Raw genomic sequence first — 18,664 nt, 5'->3', positions numbered from 1 at the left:
AATTAGGTCAGTGTATTTATACCATGACTCAGTGTAGACACACTTCTGGAGAGCAACTAAATCATCCCTCGCCTGCTGATATTGAAGTAGATGATTAGGTGTCGGTTGTGTCTGAAAGGCAAGGCCAGCATCAGCCGCAACTCTTTCTGCTTGCATAATGCGTTGATCCAAGGTCCAGGCATGGGGCAACAAGATGACTTTTTAATGTGAGGTCTGACAATATATAGTTGATAGAAGTCATGGGTAGCTTTTACAAAGAATTATCAGGTGTTCTGGAGAGTGTTTATCAAAGGTAGGTAGGACAGAGGAGATGTATGAAACATATGTTGGGCAGTACTTGGGTGGAATGGTGATCCGGGTACGATGATAGGGTCACTTGGATGAGTCTGTATGTGTACTGTAGGCATAAGGCAACATGGTCAGAAAAGAGCGAGGGAACAGAATGACAGGAGACATGTGATGCCACGAGCCCAGATGTAAGGATATGATCAAGAGTGCCCCCCCGGATGTGTGTGGCACCACCTATATCCCAACGGGTTAAATGGTAACGATGGATGTAGTTGAGCAGAGGAACTCCACTGCAGTTGGGAATCGGAGAGACATCACCAAGATCTGGGTGTCTGGCATTGAAATCACCCATGTAGATCATGCCAAGGTTTGTAGGTGTAGAAGTGCCGAGAGGTTTAATTAGGCCAGGGGCAGAGTAAACATTGCATAATCGAATATGACCATCACCTCTTAACCTGAAAAAGTTGGAAGGTCATGTTAATATCTGCTGATGAGCGAAGGAGTTGATGAGGGAGAGAGAGTGGATGTAAGTAATAAGACCATTCCTGACATGATGTACATATGAAACATAACCGGAGAGTGTTGGAGCTCATCACCTGGCTGAGCACCGCCAGGGAAGGCTTCTTGAATAATATTACTTGTGGTGATGGCGATAAAACATATGTCCTGAGTGCAGTGAGTCTGGAGTATTGTCTAATTCCAAGGGCATTCCATGAAAGGACATGTAGTTGCATGAGTCTAGCGAAGTTTACCCTTAACGCTGCGAGAGACAGGTCGAGCATGTACTGGAGAAGCAGCACTGTTAGATGGTGCACCAAGTGTAGGAGGCTGAGCTGCAGGAGGCCACTGACCCTTTCAAGACAAGAGGCAACAGTATCTAGCTTCTCAGTAAGTGAGGCAACAGAGGTTATGAGAACTTGTTGTGCCTTGACTAGTGTGTCAAGGTTACTTGCAGTGGTAGCTACTGCTGAGCGATCAAGCTATCGAAGCGTACATCAATAGCATCAAAGCGTGTCATTAGTGCTGTACAGTGCGATTCCAAGGCAGCAACAGCCTTATGAAGTTTTGAAATTTCAGCTGATTCAGGAGGGCATAATGATGAGGTTGTGGTGTTAGTGGAAGTGACTGCGTGGCAGCACGCGACCGTCTCGAACATCCATGCCAAACATTAACTCCTGCTTCACCACAACGAGGGCATTTCCAATGCACAGTCTCTGGAGTTGATGATGATTCTGACAATGAGGTGGAAGCATCAGTAACAGGTTTACGGTATGGGACAGGTGCGTGTGGAATGGCGGCTGCAGCACCAGGCCACACTTAGGTGAGGCAGAGCAATATCGGAGATATGGCCAGTACCCCAGCAGTTGAAACAGTTGGGCTGATCATCCTTCATCCTGCGTAATTCACAAGGAGGGAGGCAAGGGAGGAAGTAAAACTCATAAAACAGATGGTGGTGGTTCTAGTAGACTCCATGTGATGACAATGCGATTGATAGGGTTCCCATTTTGGAAGAAATCTTCGTGTACTGTATACACCAGGCAGTTCCTTAGCAAGGTAGGGTCTGCTTCAATAGGGTAGCGAGTAATGAGATATGTTAAATACTTACGGGGTCTGTCTATTGAATCTGAATATCCAGGCTTATGGACAGAAATTCACCACCCTTCACCCTGCCAATGATGTCCCTCACGGACTCCTTGCAATATATACAAATTTAGATGTGATTGCAGACATTTTCACCTCTGCCAGCTCCTTATCAAGATTGAAGGTTCTGTTTACTTCAGTCAGCCACCGTAGTTTAGTGTCAGTGCTCAAATTTTCTTTGAAGACCAACCTAACATATTCATCACGGGGAGCAAAAGCTGGGGTAGCAGAGGAAGCAAGTCGTGTAGGGGGTTGAGGCAGAGTGACATCACTCTTTTTGTCTAGTGAAAATCTCTTGACATTTGGATGTTTTAGCAGCAGGAGACTGTGGAGCACTGCTAGTATCTGACCATAATCCACTGGGCGCATCATGGGGGTATTAGCAACAGTACTGGAGGGCTTATGAGGAAGAGATTGTGTGAGTGGTGGCCAATGAGTCATATCTACATCCTCATCATCAGTCAGGTGCAGATCATTTTCAACCTCAGAAACAGAGGCTGGTCCGGAGTAATCCCATTATTAGTGAAGCGCAGCCTTTTCACGTCACAATAAGACATCACATGCACACTGCGCATGCGCGAACTGAGGCGCAGCCGACCGAGTGGGTATGCCACGGAGAATGAGTTTTTATATCGTAACTACAGAGTAGTTATAAAAATCCTATATACACACTGTTGTTACTAAAATGGTCACTGAGTCTTACTGTAACTTATATAACACGGTGAAAGGTGTAGTATCCCTAGAACTTGCACAAAAACTCATTATATAGAGAGCTCACACAAAGCGTGTTTACAATCAGAGAGCATTCTTCTTCTCAGAGAGAGAGAGAGAGAGAGAGAGAGAGAGAGAGAGAGAAAAGGGGAGGAGGGGAGCGGAGATGGGGTGGTGGGCTTGGTTATGTCATACTTTGGGAAATTTAATTTCAATACATCCTCCATTCCTCGTTGTTTTCATGTTCATTCTTCTTGTTCCTCCCGTTGAGAATTGCACCAGAAATATGAAGCTCGTCTGAGCACTGACCAATAACGATGACTCTCCTTGTAGTAGTCCAGCTGACTACTTTCTTTCTTCATTAATTCATCAACTTGTCATGGAACTTGGTTACTTTCATGAACTCGATAAAGGTTCTTACCTGGTTCACTGGAGGCAAAACTATTCACTTTTATCTTTTGGCGACTGTGGACATTTGGACTGCTAAGGACTGATATGACAGTACACGAATGATGGTGCATTATTTATCCTGAATTCAACTGACGTTCACGATTTCACTGCGAAGGAATTCCTGAGGTATTGGAATTCACGATTCTTGTTCCCCTTCAATTCTAAACTTCATTTCAGCCTCATTCCAGGAGATTCAAGAGTCTCTCTTTCTCTGCAGTGCAAGAGCTCTTCCTGGAATTTGGACGGCCTTCCCTCCCTGCTGTCATTGGGACTAGGTACAACAAAAAGTGTTCCAGTAACCATTCTCGGTCATCGCTTGTGGAAGGCCGCGAATGATCATTCGTTTGACTTAATAAAGTATAAAGCAACAATGCTTCATATTGTTAATGTTATCATGACTGCTATCTCTTGGATTGCAATGTAACAACACCCACGAGAGAGGCAGCAAGAAATCAAGTAATATTTGGGTGCTAGATTTTGAGAAGCTTAAATTATTACCTTTTTTTTCTTCTTTTTTTTTTGGGTGAATAGCATCTAACATAAACTTTCCTGAGCTAAATATTCCACTTTTCATTCTATGACAGATGCTGAAATTAGATCTATCTTCGTATTGGATCACCTGAAGAATCGTCACCCCAGAATTTCCACCTGAAGAATCGTCACCCTAGAATTTCCCACCTGAAGAATCGTCACCCCAGAATCTCTTGAATAGTTACCTTGTACATATATTTCATTTGAAGTCATAAGATATTAGTTTGTTAAAAAAAGATGATGATAAAAATAATAATACTTTATTTTTGTATACTCTTTATTAATGCGTTACTAAGAAGAGTACACAAGTACCAAGCTTTACAATGGATATTGAACAGCAATGTGTTCGCATAAACTATCTAAAGCATTATTACAAAAACGATCATGCCGCATGAATTCGTGAAGATAAGCATTTAAGAAACTACGCTTGCAGCCACGCGTGGTCTTTATGGAATTCTTCTGTTTATTCCAATATGATTCAGTCGATTGAGTGTGTTCACCGGAACTTGGATCCACAAAGTTCACTGAATGATTCACAGTTCTATGAGCATAGCCAAGACCTTGAATATTTCGGTATGCTCGCCATTCATCACTGTGAATGACAGATCCTGGGCGAACCACTTTCTGTATTATCGGAAGAAGGGAGGCAGCATCTCTTTTTTCAACAGTCTCCATGTAACCAATTGCAGGGCTTCTGCTCTTATCAACAATTCCAAAAACCCAAATAGGAGTTTCAGGTACACGTACTCGATGGAGTTTTGGCTTATGGGAGAAACATGATTCATCAATTTCAACAGTGATCCCAGGATTTGTTTGAAAATGCCTGGTGCAGATCTACCTAAAAAACTATAAAAATCGATCATCGTTTTCTCATTAACGTTCACTTGACGGCAGCCACTGTTTCTCCAATTCATTCACACCACAGATACATAATATGAAGCCACTTCTGAAGAAAAATATTTGAACGTGCAAAAAAAAGAGCCCACTCTTATTGACTTGGTGGGTTTATATTTCTGGCACTCCTTGAATTGGCATTTCCATAAAAAGCAATCCTTAGATCTGGAGTATTTAGTCCAGTTCATCCAATTAGTACAAGAATCACACTTAACTTCACTCTTTATAATTTTCTTCTGCTGAAACCACCGAATAACTTTTATGGAGTCTTTGCACAAAAGTGGAAGAACCACATCTTGGAGCGTATTAAGGGCCATGGTTAAGTTCTTAGTGAATTTTTAAGACGAAAAACAGATGAAGAGGAATGAAAGCTATAATTTCACAAAGTGATAGTTTAAAGAAACAAGAAAGCTAGTTACACAGTAACAATTCAAAATGCCAATGTAAAGGTAATTGAAAACAAAAAAGATAGTTAAAAAATTCCCACCTGAAGAATCGTCACCCCGGAAATTCCCACCTGTAGAATCGTCACCCTGAAGGGGTTTGGGGTGACAATTCTAGAGGTGATCCTTCGTATTTTATTGAGCTGCTTTATGTGTAATGATATTGGCCGATTAACTTTTCTCACCAAACAACATTAATCCAACTTCAAGTTCCGGCGGAAATTCGGCTTGACAATTGGCGGTGTATATTACATGACAACGTCAGGATCGTCTCAGACCATGCGTCAAAAATACCAGAATGAGAGGTTGAAAGGCCACTGGAGAGAGAGAGAGCTGCAGAAGCAGCAAGGGCCAGGTCGTCACTCACTGCACCTGTGGATAACAGCGTCCCAGAGACTACACATATGTAAGGGTGAAAGTTATGGAACGCTTTACGAGTCTTCTGGAAGTATGTGGGTCACAAGGAGGCCCAGAAGGTGAGTGTTACTCTATTTCATATTCACTACATTATGGCTTCAGGTCATGGTCCCATATTCCACCTTACCTTTTTTTCTGTTACTTTTTCATTTCGAAATGTTTCTTTCGTGAAACGTGTTTAGATCTGAACAATTCCTTATCTCTCTCCTAAACTAGTTCACACGTGAAGGTTTTCTCTCTCACAACTCTAACTTCCATTCTTTTGTAACTACAGGCCAATGAAAAAGAAATAATGTTGAAGATTATGTGGTCAAGCATTAATACTAATTAGGATGGAAATGCAGAGAATTATTAATTGCTTAGTTTGAACAAGACCTCCTCCTCCTCCTCCTCCTCTGAAGGAAACAAATCTCATGTGACCAAACATTTGAATGATTCCGTTCCAAGGAAAATCAGAGCATATCTTACGGCTGTCGACAGAAGTACTAGAAAATATTAATTTAATATATGGCAACACATGTAGAGCTCCAGATACCTATACATTAACAGATGTAAAATGTTCATTGCTGTATATGTCAAATGTTACATAGTCTTGCTGTGTGGCTAGCGGAGATATTGAGAATCGTGTCAAGGTCGAAATATATCTCGGAGAATAATATTCTCAGAACCCCTACGATGTTACACAACAGATTCTACAGAAATTCTGCAGAAAAAATACTTCAAACATTCTCGGTTTTCCACAGATTGCACACTAATAATTGTTTCATAGTGCAACTGCTTTGAGGTTTTCCCCCTGTTACACCTTTAGAATCTTTTACACTCAATTTTCTTTTCAGTGCTGAATGACCTCATAGGTCCCAGCGCTTGGTCTTCGACCTAAATTGTATATTCTATTCTTTGTATGTGCTGCAAGAATTGAGAGGGTGTGAGGAGTGCGGTAAAGTGTGATGGAGGTGGTCTGGTTGTGTGGTCAGAACGGAAGGAACGTGATTGGTTGGTGCAAAAAGAGTCTACGCACAGGAAAAGTTAGCGGGGAGGAGGAGGAGGAGGGAAGAAGAAGAAGAAGACCAGAAAGAAAGAAAGAAAGAAAGAAAGGGCCGGACAGACGGGGCGAAAGAAGCCGACTGAGTTCGGAACTAGGGCCTTCATAATCATTCCATAGATGCCGAGTGTGAATGGGTTGGCGGAACGAACCATAAGGACTCTGAGTGAGATGTCACGAGTGTTGACTGATAGAGAGAAGGAAGGGGATTTGTTGTTCGGAAGGGTAGTAGCGATGTAGTACATTACCTAAGAAGCACGAAAGTGAATGCGAGATGCTGGTTAATGGGCCAGTTAGAGTTTGACGCTGCCCAATCTGGTATTGTTTGAGTATGAAAGACTGAATGCCAATAAAAGCCAATGAAGGGAATTGGGAGGATCTGCAAACATTTCTTTGCTGAAAAACAAAATTAGGGAATCAAGCGATAATAACAAAAAGTTTATGATTTCATTAACAGTAGGTCCAGGGAACCCATATATCTCTCTTATAATACCATTTTTTTCTGTCTGACATCAGCATTAGTATTCTTTAGTTGCTCAGGTGTTGGTTGGGTTGGCCTGGATTCCCATCAACCATTGGCCACGATATCTCAACTCAGGGTACTTGACAGGAAACCAGTTACATTACAGAGGGAAGGAACAGCTTGCATGTGCTATAATGGTTTGTTCACATCTTGGATGTTCTTGGCAAAAGATTATACTGTGATCTAGATGGCGTTCTTCAACACACGAGCAATGAATAAGTTGCATCAATATGTTCATAGCTGTTGGTGCCATCGGTAGGTCTTCATTCTTATTTTGACTTCTATCAGTGCTGTCACAAAAGGACAGTCTACTTTGCATCAAGAACTGTTCCAGTCAGGAAGGACAGTCCTTGAGTGGATTGGACACAAAGAAAATTGTCCAAATCTCTCTGTTACTTCAATAATCGAGAATACTTCATATTCGCATGTACGCAGCTACATCAAATTATGTCAAAAACTAGTATAAATAAGTGTCAATAGATGCTGCCTTGTGAAACAGTACTTCAACTCTAAGAATAGGGAGGGAATCACAAAGAGCTATTTTGCATGCTAAATTTATTTGCAGAATAATCATAAAACATATTTCAGAAATAACAAAAGTCTCCAATTTATGATTTTCAATTCATAATTAGGATGAAAAGAATGTTGTCAATCAAATTAGGAATCTTAATTAATGGCTCTCAGTCTAGCAGCGGACAACGCCAGTTCTCACTCCTCTGGTTGCAAGGGTTAGCCACTTTCGTTTGAATCCTCTCCTGAAAAGAAAAGATGACCAAAGGCTTCAAAAACATGAAGGCAAAGAACGAGAGAAATTGCGGTAGTACTCTTAAAAATGGCATCAATCATCATTACTGCATGATTCTTTAATTAAACTTTTAGAGGGATTTCTATATGATGACAATACTTACCAATGGAGTCTAATCAAAATCAGCTAAAAAGAGGAAAAGGGAGAATATGAAAATAATGGCAATAACAACAATACCAGTGAAATACGTCCTAAGCACATGGTAATAACCCAAGAGGGAATCTTGAATGAATAACCATGAGAAGAAAAGGTCCCATGACCAGCAGCTGAATAAAGCAGTGTTTCTCATTTCAAGGCCTAATGGAAAGGGCAGAATGAAAGGGGAGGTACAAGGAGTTAAACCTGGAGTAAGTGGGGAAGGGAGGAAGGATAGAAGACTAAGGGTGAGGAAAATCGGAAGCAGTAAGAAATGTCGAGGGAGTTAAGAGGAAAAAAGTTCTCCAACCCATGCAGTTCAAGTATCGTTTATTTCCACCCAGTAAGTGTGAAGCTGTGGTTTGCTGAGTTGAGAACATCCATTTCTGAGAAGCGGGTGATCCTCTCATGAGTCTCAAGAGAATGGATGCTGCCAATAAGATTCCCTTTAGGAAACTGAAAATAAGCCCACTCCGCAACAAAGGAGACCAAGATTAAGGGAAAGGGTGACACAAGATAGAACGTAGGTCCTAAAGGAGAGGTGACAAAGACACTAGGACCTTCAGAAGAAGTGGCAAAAGAAAGCGAGTAGGAGCTATAGGAGATGTAACAAAGGAAAGTCTTTCCTAAAGAAGAGGTGACAATGAAAAATAAAGCCTAGAAACGACTTCAGGCAAGACCAATGATCAGATGAACTACCTTTTATCAAATCCTGTAGAGAAGAGGAACTAAAGGATAAAGCTTTAATGACTGGATTGAAAAATAAAGATCTAGTTTAATTCAAGGTTGTCTTGTTGACCCTGAAATTTATTCAAACAAATTGACTGAAGAAGGAAAGAAGTGAGAAGGAAAGGTTAAATCACCAGGAGAATGTATGAATACTAGAAGTAGATTGGGAAACTCATTCTTAACGGGTGAGTGAAAAGATCATTTTGAAAGACGCAACCATCACTAACAACGAATCAGGGTGGTAATGTTGCATTTTCAACCTAATGAAAATATTAAACTGCTAAATAGATAGCAACAGAGCAATATTCAGAAGATGACGAAGAACCTCATTCATACGGAACAAGCCCACCACAGGGTCCATTGATTTGAAATTCAAGTTTTTAAAGAATTTGGCATTTATTAGGAGGAACTAAGATGAAGTAAAGGTAAATATAGAAAGAAGAGTTATCCTAAATTTAATAAAAATAAGATAAATTAATAAAATCGATGAATAGATAAAATCCTAAGCAGTCACACTGATGAACAGCATCAGAATCTTTGGTGCTGTGGTTAAACAATCTATCTTCAGTCAATCACAGAGGTGCTCCTTATGACAAAAAATCAAGAAATGGAAATCTTTCTTACCATTACGACCATTCCCAATCCTGTTCCAAATACCGTTCCAAATACTGTTCCAAATACCGTTCACATAACCTAGCCCATGCCCGTGCCAGTGAGGATCCACGCAACAGCGACAGTTCCCAAGACCACAAAATTTGAAGACCTTCCCGTGACACACGTGGGGACCATCTTTTCGGAAGCAGTAGCCTCCAACAGCTGTGCACTTGTTTGTCTTGTCGCAACCTTTGATCGTCGGCGAAAAAACAATATATGTTATTACTATTATTATTATTATTATTATTATTATTATTATTATTATTATTATTATTATCCGGAAGACGACAAACCCTATTCATATGGAACGAGCCAGCCAAAGGGACCACTGACTTGAATTTCAGTTAAAGCTTCCAAAGAATATGGTAACCATCAGGAAGTGAAAGGAAATATAGAAAGAAGAGATCTCATTTATCAAACGGAAAACTACAATAATAAATGAATGAACAGGTGAAAATGTATTCGAATCCAAGGAAAACAGCATTGGAGCAGTCATGCATTTTATCTTCTTCGCTTGAACATTCGAAGACGTTCCAGTTGCACGACTTCCTCAGTGGGGAGACTGCTCCACTGTCCTTTGGCCAGGAATAAAAAACCTCTATCACTATCATATGAATAGTGAACTTCTTCATGTTTTTACATAACAGAATACAGAGTAAATCTTACAGTACAAACTACTGATGATCAATCAGGTCATAACTTGATCTGAAACAAGCAGGCGCACCCAAACATAAATATATTACTCTTTGATATATTATATATATATATATATATATATATATATATATATATATATATATATATATATATATATATATATATATATATATATATATATATATATATATATGTGTGTGTGTGTGTGTGTGTGTGTGTGTGTGTGTGCGTGTGTGTGTGTGTGTGTGTGTGTGTGTGTGTGTTATGACAAACTGTTGTTCTCCCTCATTGTATATACTGTATATATTTCATTTGAAGAATTTTGTACCTTTACTCTTTGAGTCTTTCAGTCTTTTGCCTCAAGAGAAAAATCTCTTGATGGCTCAACCTACTACTTCCACTCCTTCCTTCCTTGTTTGCTTGCTTTCCACTTTCAACAAGAGATATATGAGTTTACATCTAGAATGAAGTCAATATAAATTTCCTTCGTAGAGCTGAAATATATGTTTATATATGACGGGTATACTAGTGTAATGAGTAATTTGGTATCCTATTCTAGCCCAGGCCAGAAGAAAATAGGAGCAGGAATGGAAGGAAGAAGTTAAATGCTCTAAGTCAGGAAAAGCAGAAGCAGGAAGAGAATTCTAAAGTCTGGCTGTAGAAGTGTGTCAATGGAAAATATTCTACACTAGATTTTGAGGCCTAATCTTACCTCTGAAGAGGATGATTCACTCACCTCCCTTGCAACAGGAGCAGCTGTCTCCAAGGCAGCCATTGGGGTCGAGAACACCTGTGCAGTTGCCTGATTGAGAGGGAGCAATGCACAACCCTCCAGCATCTCTGCAGGCAGGTAGTGTGACACAAGTAGAATTATCTGAAAAAAGATGAACTCTTATGATTAGTCGTAGAATCCATGAAAGGATGAAGATCCCTATTCCTGTGGAACAAACCCACCAAAGGAGTTCATTAGGAGGAAGTAAGAGGAGGTCGATGGAGATAGAGAAAGAGAAGTTCTTACTTATTCAAAAAAGAATAGATTGCAGATAAAACAAACAGACACGGAAGGAAACGAAAGGAATTCAAATAATATGTATATATGTAAATGTCTATATGTACATAAATACACATGACTGTCTTTTACTGTAATCCAACAATATCATATGAAGATATATGGCCGATGAGAACACTATTTGTACGTTGCAACCATATAATATTTCGGACACTACTTCTCCTGTCTGTGTCCCTGTTCACTTGTAAAACACTTTACCAGTGAATGTCCTAAATATATGGTTGGAACATATGAAAAGTGTTTTTATGGGCCTTTATCTTCATACACACACACACACACACACTAACGTACACACATATGTGTGTGTTTGTGTTTGTGTCTGTGTTGAGAAAAAGATTCTCGGTTTTTATAAATGCAACCAGGCCGAGTTATGATCGTGACATTCAGCAGTTTAGAGTGCTTCATGCATCCCCCTCAGTGGCGGATCCAGGATTTAGGAAAGCAGGGGCGGGGCCGGGCGCTGTTTGTTAAAGTAAGGGCGTTGTTAGGTAAGAATTATAGATATTTTCTTGTTACTTATTCTGCCTTCTTTCTTCCTTCGAATTAGTATTAGGGTAGTTTTTTGGTCTGGCCAGCAAGATTGCTGGATCCAAACAAGTTATTTATTAATAAGTGTCATTTCCTCTTCATATTCTTTTTTTTTTTTTTTGATAAGGTTTAGCTTTCTTAGTATTAGGGAATCCAGTTGGATTCAAAGGACCGGTATTTGTCCTTCCTGGTGGTTACAAAGGTATTGCTGTATTAATTATATCCCACAAGGTTGGTTTAAATTTTGTATTTATTAAGTATTAAATATTGTTAAGTTTTCTTGAGTGTTTTTGTTTCCGCTGACTTTTAACACTGTAATTTTGTGACTGACAACAACTCTATTATAATTTAAGAACCTGTTTAACAAGCCCCGGAGATAGAGACAGAATAGTAATACAAGAAAGGAGAGGCTCGATTACAAAACAGGTAGAAAAGTTTTCATACTTAGGATGTACTTTAAGCCAAGAGGGAGGATGTGAGGCTGAAGTTGACAGTAGGATAAAAGTGGCGTGGAAGAAGTGGAGAGAGGTAGCTGGATTATGGGAATATCGCAGCTTGGGAGATTGGAAACTAATGAAATAAAAAGGAGAGCAGCTTAGTAAAGATTTCAGAGGTGATAGAAGAGTCACGAGTGAGGTGGTATGGGCCAAGGTCGAGAGAGTATAGGAGGTCTTGTCAGCGCTGACCCAAAATAAGCCTCTTCTGCGCGGTCAAGAGCGTGACGTCAACTCAACCTCGCCTAAGGCTACCACGAGGAAGGTCCTTTATTAATCAAATGGACAACAGCAGAAATATGTGTTTGCAGATGCTCCACACTTAATGAATTAGTTAATTTTTATTAGAAATAACTTTTTTGACCATGGATTCATATTGCCGAATGATTTGTAGTATGTACGCTTACAATGGTCCAGTTAGATAGTTAATAAAGAGGAGGAAAGCGATCTTTGGACGACTTTTAAACTTTCCAAAAAACATATATATCAATGTTATTATAGGTATGCAACGAATGAAAATATATTGATCACTTCGGCAACCGACGAAATTTGAAGAGAAGGACTGGAAAATTGCAAGCCACTTTATTCGGCTTGTTGATAATTGGTTTGATTTGTTTAATTCTCGACTTCCAACAGATAGAAAATTATCAAGAAATGCTTATGGGACTAAACCTGTGATGAAAAGTACAATGCTCTATCTTTTGTCTAACTTGCTGAAAACGGAAAAATAAAACCTGGGCATGACGTATACACTAAATCAGGCTGGGTTGGGGCACTTTTTTGGTTGCATAAGTCAAATGGGAGAGTGCGATCTGCACCCATCACCAGTTGCATTTAAACGTTGTCTTAGAGCCCACCTTTTAAGAAAAGGCAGCATAATTGTAAGCTCAAAGAGCAACGTTCAAAACTGCAACAGTGAAAATGTAACATCCGCCTCATTTTTCCACGTCCCTGACAAGCAAGATGCATCGTTTGAAGACAAAGGAAATTCTCTTCAGAAAGAACCCAGTTTATCAGCAATTTTATGTTGCTTACCAGAATTTAATAAGAATGATCAAAGGGATGACTTTAAAGACCAGGAAGTTGAAGAACAAACATGGGAAGATGCCATAGAAGAAGAAGAATAAGGTTTGTGATATGTTGGCGGGTTCATTGCTCGCAAGTTTCCACAATATGAACATTTAGGAGCAAAAGTAACAAAGGGAGATGACACATGGGTTGGTGCCATAAGCTTTAGAGAGGGCAAACTAATGAAACCTAGTGTTTCTTGATCATTTGAAGTGTATGGATATGATGTTTGATTCTCACCATGGGGGGCGGGGGGGGGGGGTGGGGTGGGCTCGGGTGCGGGTGATGCCTATAACAGCAGTAAAAGGGTTGATCATTTTTAAATTAGCGGTTCTAAAGGTAAGCAGTTCCCATCCAAATCCAAATAACTTCAGAAGTCGCAATATTTTTTTAGAATTCGAGATTTGAACAGTCACATTAGTAGTTCAGGAAGAGCGGTGAATAAGATGAAAAAGTTAGCGACATAACTAGTAATATAATGTTAAAATATGTGCGAAGTGTGATTTTATAGATTTGTTAAATGTGTATAATTCTAAAAATATATTATTGTTTAAAATGTTCTTTAGAACTCCCTCATGAATATTTAATATAATGAAATAGTTTTTCTATCTATTATTTCCTGAAGAAACAGACAATAGTATTTAATAACGAAAAAAATGAAGAGAGCAAAGGTAGGTTTTCTATAATTTCAATGTTATTTTTTGGCGAAAATGTTCTAATGATCTCTCTTATGATTATTCAGTTGGACATCACAGAATGAAGAACCTTCATCTGACTATTACATTAATTATCGAATAGCTTCGAGTATTTAGAAAAATAAAAAAGAGAAAGTAAAGGCAGGATTGCTATCGATTAAGTAGCCTGACTGTGGTTTCATCCTCTACCCAGATTAAGCTGTGGCTGACAAGACCTTATATTCTCTAGACCTTGGTATGGGCATGTGTTGAGGATGGACGACGAGGAGGGAGTGAAGAGTTCTTGGGAGAAACCTGTTGGAGGAAGAAGATCAAGAGGAAGACAGAGAATGAGATGGCGAGTAAAGTGAAGGAAGATATGGAGAGAAGAGGTTTGGTGGAGGATGATGATGCCTTTGATGGAGGGCAGTGGAGGAGGAGGAGGAGGAGAAGGCGCATCAAGCAACCAACTCCTTAGTGTAGAGATGGCGGTGGGAAAGAAGAAGAGAGAAAAAGAAACACATTTCTGGTATCAGTGAGGTAAATTAATCAGTGATCTTGGTCTTTTTGTTTAATGAAAATAAGGAAGAAAATGAGTGAATTAGAAAGCCTAATTTTCTAACTCATGATTATTATTTGAAGTATTGGTTAAGTAAGGACAGTCACTTACCAGCAATGCAGCAAGTGCAAGTTGAAGCTGCGCATCCTGCGTCATAGGAAGTGCCTGAACATCCAGCTGAGATCTTACTGCAACTGCCACCATATCCTTTGCATTCGGTAGTTTGGTTGCACACTGAGAATGATAAGAATAATACGTTCTCCTGTAAGTGTTGAACCCAGTAGGGAGTAGTGCCGTCAATGCACCTTATGTGGTGCACTGTAGGCAGTACTCGAAAGTTCTTTGCAGCATCCTTTTCTTAGGCTCCTGGCTGCTGCAATCCCTTTCCTTCTTTCTACTGTACCTCCGTTCATAGTCTCTTTCTTTCTGCTGACTTTCCTTGACTCTCTTTTCCTAACAACTAGTTCATAGTACAGCTTCCTCTTCTTCTTCAGCTGCAAAAGGCTTTCCTCCTCCTCCTCCTCCTCCTCCTCCTCCTCCTCCTCCTCCTATCTCACCTTTCAAGCCTTTCTACACTCAATTCCTTCACCAATGGATGACCTAGTAGGTCCCGTGTTTGGCCTTTGGCCGAGATTCTATATTCCATTCCTTATCTTAAACAAAAATCTTGGGCTTTTTGTTGTAGAAATCTGAACAAACTTTCATCAGCAACAAAAGATTTATTTATTGAGAAAATAACCTTCCTGCTGGAATCTGGATCCATGAGGGACGATTTCAATTCTAAATTTAATTGTGTTTCCGAACAAAAGCTGACATTGTGTGATAGGCTGAACACACCTCCCATGCAATCAATCAATAGAAATAAAAGAAATTTCTGGGCACTTCAACCTTGTTGAACTAAACTGTATTCAACCTACAGCACGAAGATTATAATAATCAGTCAAGTCAATGGAGAGCAAGTCGGAATGAAGAAGCTCACCATTGTACAATAGATCAATGAGAGGCAGCGCCCTAAAGGTGTCCTCCCTCCCTTCCAGAGGTCCTTCATTCCTCCTCACACCGTTGGGGGACTGTGGAGGAACAGTCTGTCTCCCTCCTGAAGGTGTCGTGCAACTGTCGCTTCAAAAGTTCAAGCGAATATGCAGTGCATTGGTACCCTAATGCTCTTCTCCTTCCATTTGAATTCATTTTGTTCTATTTATTGATTAACTGATTTCTTTTTTGATAAGCAAGCTATACATATCTCTCTGCATTTCCTACTAACTTATGTATGTTACTTATTTCAAATGGACACTAATATTCTTACAAAGATTGAATCTCAAGGCATTGGGCACTGTGGTGAGCTTGTTCCAAATGAATAGGGTTCTTCTTCATCTTCTGAATATAATAATAATATCATAATAATAATAATAATAATAATAATAATAATAATAATAATAATAATAATAATAATAATAATAATAATAATAATAATAATAGCAAGAAACACCAGCTACCTTGCAGTAATAAGTGGTACGAGGAGAACGATCAAGCAAATATCCTCTGAACTTTTGTGTCAGAACAGATAGGGTGATAAGTGCCAATATACCAGACACGACATTGATTGACAAAATCAAGAAGAACGTATCACTCATTGATGTCGCAATACCATGGGCACCGGAGTAGAAGAGAAAGTGAAAGAAAAGATTGATAAGTATCAGGAAACTGAAATTAAAATAAAATAAAAAAAAGGATATAGAATATGCCAGCAGAAATTGTACCCATAATTATAGGAACACTAGGCACGATCCCAAGATCCCTGAAAATAACCTGGAAAAACTAGATGCGGAAGTAGTCCCAGGACTCATACAGAAGAGTGTGCTCCTAGAAACAGCACACCATGAGAAAAGTGATGGACTCGTAAAGTGGAAGGATGGAACCCGGAACACACACTATAAATACCACCAGACTGTGATAGACAAGAAAAAATAAAAAACAAATAGAAATAAATAAATGATAAAATAAAATAAACAAATAAATAAATATTAATGATAATACTATGTTGGGCTTGTTCAATATGAATTGTGTTCTTCATTTTATGAATAATAATAATAATAATAATAGGAATGAACTACGGGAATAAAAGATACCAACAGAACAAAACTCCTAGGAACCAACCAGAAAAGACTATAGACCCAACTAAAAGGGGAAGACAGCCATCAGGAAATTCCTGAAGCTGAACTAAGTAAGAGACTGTGGGAAAACATATGGAGCAATCCGGTATCACACAACAAGCATGGAACATGGCTCCAGGAAGTTAAGGAAGAAGAAACGGGGAGAATAAAACAAAGATTCACTGAGATCACGACATACTGTTACACAACAACTAAACTAAAGAAGATGCCCAAACTGGAAACCCCCAGGTCCCGATGAAGTCCATGGGTACTGACTTCAAACACTTCAAGGCAATACACCTACGAATAGCAGAACAACTCTGGCATTGCATCACAAACCACCATGTGCCCAAATGGATGACCACAGGGAGAACATCCTTAGTACAAAAAGACAAGAGCAAGGGAAATGCACTAAGTAACTACAGGCCCATCACGTGCCTACCAGTAATGTGGAAGTTACTAACAGGTATCATCAGTGAAAGGCTATATTATGACCTAGATGATACAAACGCCATCCCCAACAACAGAAAGGCTGCAGAAGGAAGTGTTGGGGCACAAAAGACCAACTCTTGATCGACAAAAGGGTAATGAAGAGTAATACGAGGAGAGCTCAGCTAAACTGACATAGATTGACTGCAAAAAGGCCTTCGACATGATACTCACACATGCTAATAGAATGCTCCTGAAAATATATGGGGCAGAGGAAAACACCATCAGCTACCTAAAACATACATTGCCCAACTAGAATATATTGCTTAAAAGCTCAAGGATAAAACTAGCAGAGGTTAACATCAGGAGAGGGATCTTTCAAGATGACTCACTGTCCCACTACTCTTCGTAGTAGCCATGATTCCTCTAACAAAAGTACTTCAGAAGATGGATGCAGGGTACAGCATTAACCATCTGATGTTCATGGACGACATCAAGTTGTATGGTAAGAGCATCAAGGAACTAGATACCCTAAGCCAGACTGTAAGAATTGTATCTGGGGACATCAGGATGAAGTCTGGAATAGAAATATTTTCCTTGGCCAACATATAGAAAGGCAGTGACAAGGACTGAGGGGCGTCATTTCATTTTTCTTTGGGCGGACAAAGACAAAGGTTTATTTTGGGTGCCGAGCCAAGTGAGACCTAACCAGCTGGGAGGTCTGGGGGGCGGCTGTAAGAACCCCCCCCCCCCCCAGTATATGTTTAGAAATATCAACAAAATAGGGGCAATTTGAAGCCACTTGTAAAGGAAATTTGAAGAATTTTTATTCCTTAAAAAATGCTGTACATCAAATTTTAAGATAATAAATGAAGATGAAAAGGTAGTGGAAATTTCTAAACAAATCAAGTTATAAACTATATTATTGGTCCTAGAATAACTGCAATTTAACATATTGCATTCAATATCGCTCACTACCTACACAAGGGCCATTCAGGAAAACCAAGAAAAAGTTGATGTGAACAGGAAGATATTAAACTTGGGAAAATGTATAGAGATAAAATGGTGCATGATTTTACAAGTTCATCTAAGAAATTTCAAATTAAACATATGCTTCATGCATTTCAAATTTTATCTACTGCATGAGTGGATACCTCCTTCATCGCAATTTTACAAAATCATTAACCAGTATATCTTAGTTAAGATTTTTAACAAGCTCCTTTACTGAGGCCACGAGAAGAAAGTCATTCAAGCACTCGTTTTTCATGGTAGTTCGTAGATTTGTTTCCATTAAACTAAGCACTGAAAACAGTCATTCATTGCTGGCAGTAGTTACTGGATGGGTGATGAGAATTTTAACAATTTTAAGAATTTCTGAGCAGGCACATTCTAATGGTTTGAGTTCATCATACATTTCAAACAAATTCTTAGTTAGAAAGTGACTGCTACAAAAATTTAGGCATTTAGAAGGATTTCATCTATGTTTATATCCTCATAAAACTGTACTATGACTTAAAAAGTCATTAGAATTACAGTCAGGCGCATTCATCACTGCTATTAGAGGCTTATTATGAAAAAGGCCGTGACTTATGTTTGTCTACATGGTGAGTGAACTCAGCCTAGTTTAGCTGACATACCTTTTAATAACATTAGACATGGCATACACAAACTAATTTCACCTTGGAAGCTAACTTGAAATGATGAAAATGATATTCACTATGATATTATCATCCAGTATTGACGAAATCTCTCCAACTTACCAACCAATGG

General features: G+C 39.3%; 1 protein-coding gene across 5 annotated transcripts in view; it reads right to left on the bottom strand.

Annotated features, from left to right (window-relative positions):
• LOC135202005 (keratin-associated protein 5-2-like) overlaps positions 1 to 18,664 on the bottom strand; it is a 113,107-nt gene that overhangs the window by 85,051 nt on the left and 9,392 nt on the right. For 2 of the 5 annotated variants that reach the window (XM_064231281.1, XM_064231279.1), the window contains exon 4: positions 14,424 to 14,546. In XM_064231281.1, coding sequence (XP_064087351.1) covers positions 14,424 to 14,546 — 123 coding nt within the window. Of the gene's footprint in view, positions 1 to 7,480; positions 7,696 to 9,233; positions 9,453 to 10,656; positions 10,795 to 14,423; positions 14,547 to 18,664 lie in introns of those variants that run through there. The other 3 variants (XM_064231277.1, XM_064231278.1, XM_064231280.1) reach the window with 3 other exon arrangements.

The sequence above is a fragment of the Macrobrachium nipponense genome, chromosome 30 (genome assembly GCF_015104395.2).
Source record: "Macrobrachium nipponense isolate FS-2020 chromosome 30, ASM1510439v2, whole genome shotgun sequence".
Taxonomy (NCBI): domain Eukaryota; kingdom Metazoa; phylum Arthropoda; class Malacostraca; order Decapoda; family Palaemonidae; genus Macrobrachium; species Macrobrachium nipponense.
The sequence above is the reverse complement of the archived record's forward strand: the minus strand, read 5'-3'. Positions and strand labels throughout refer to the sequence as shown.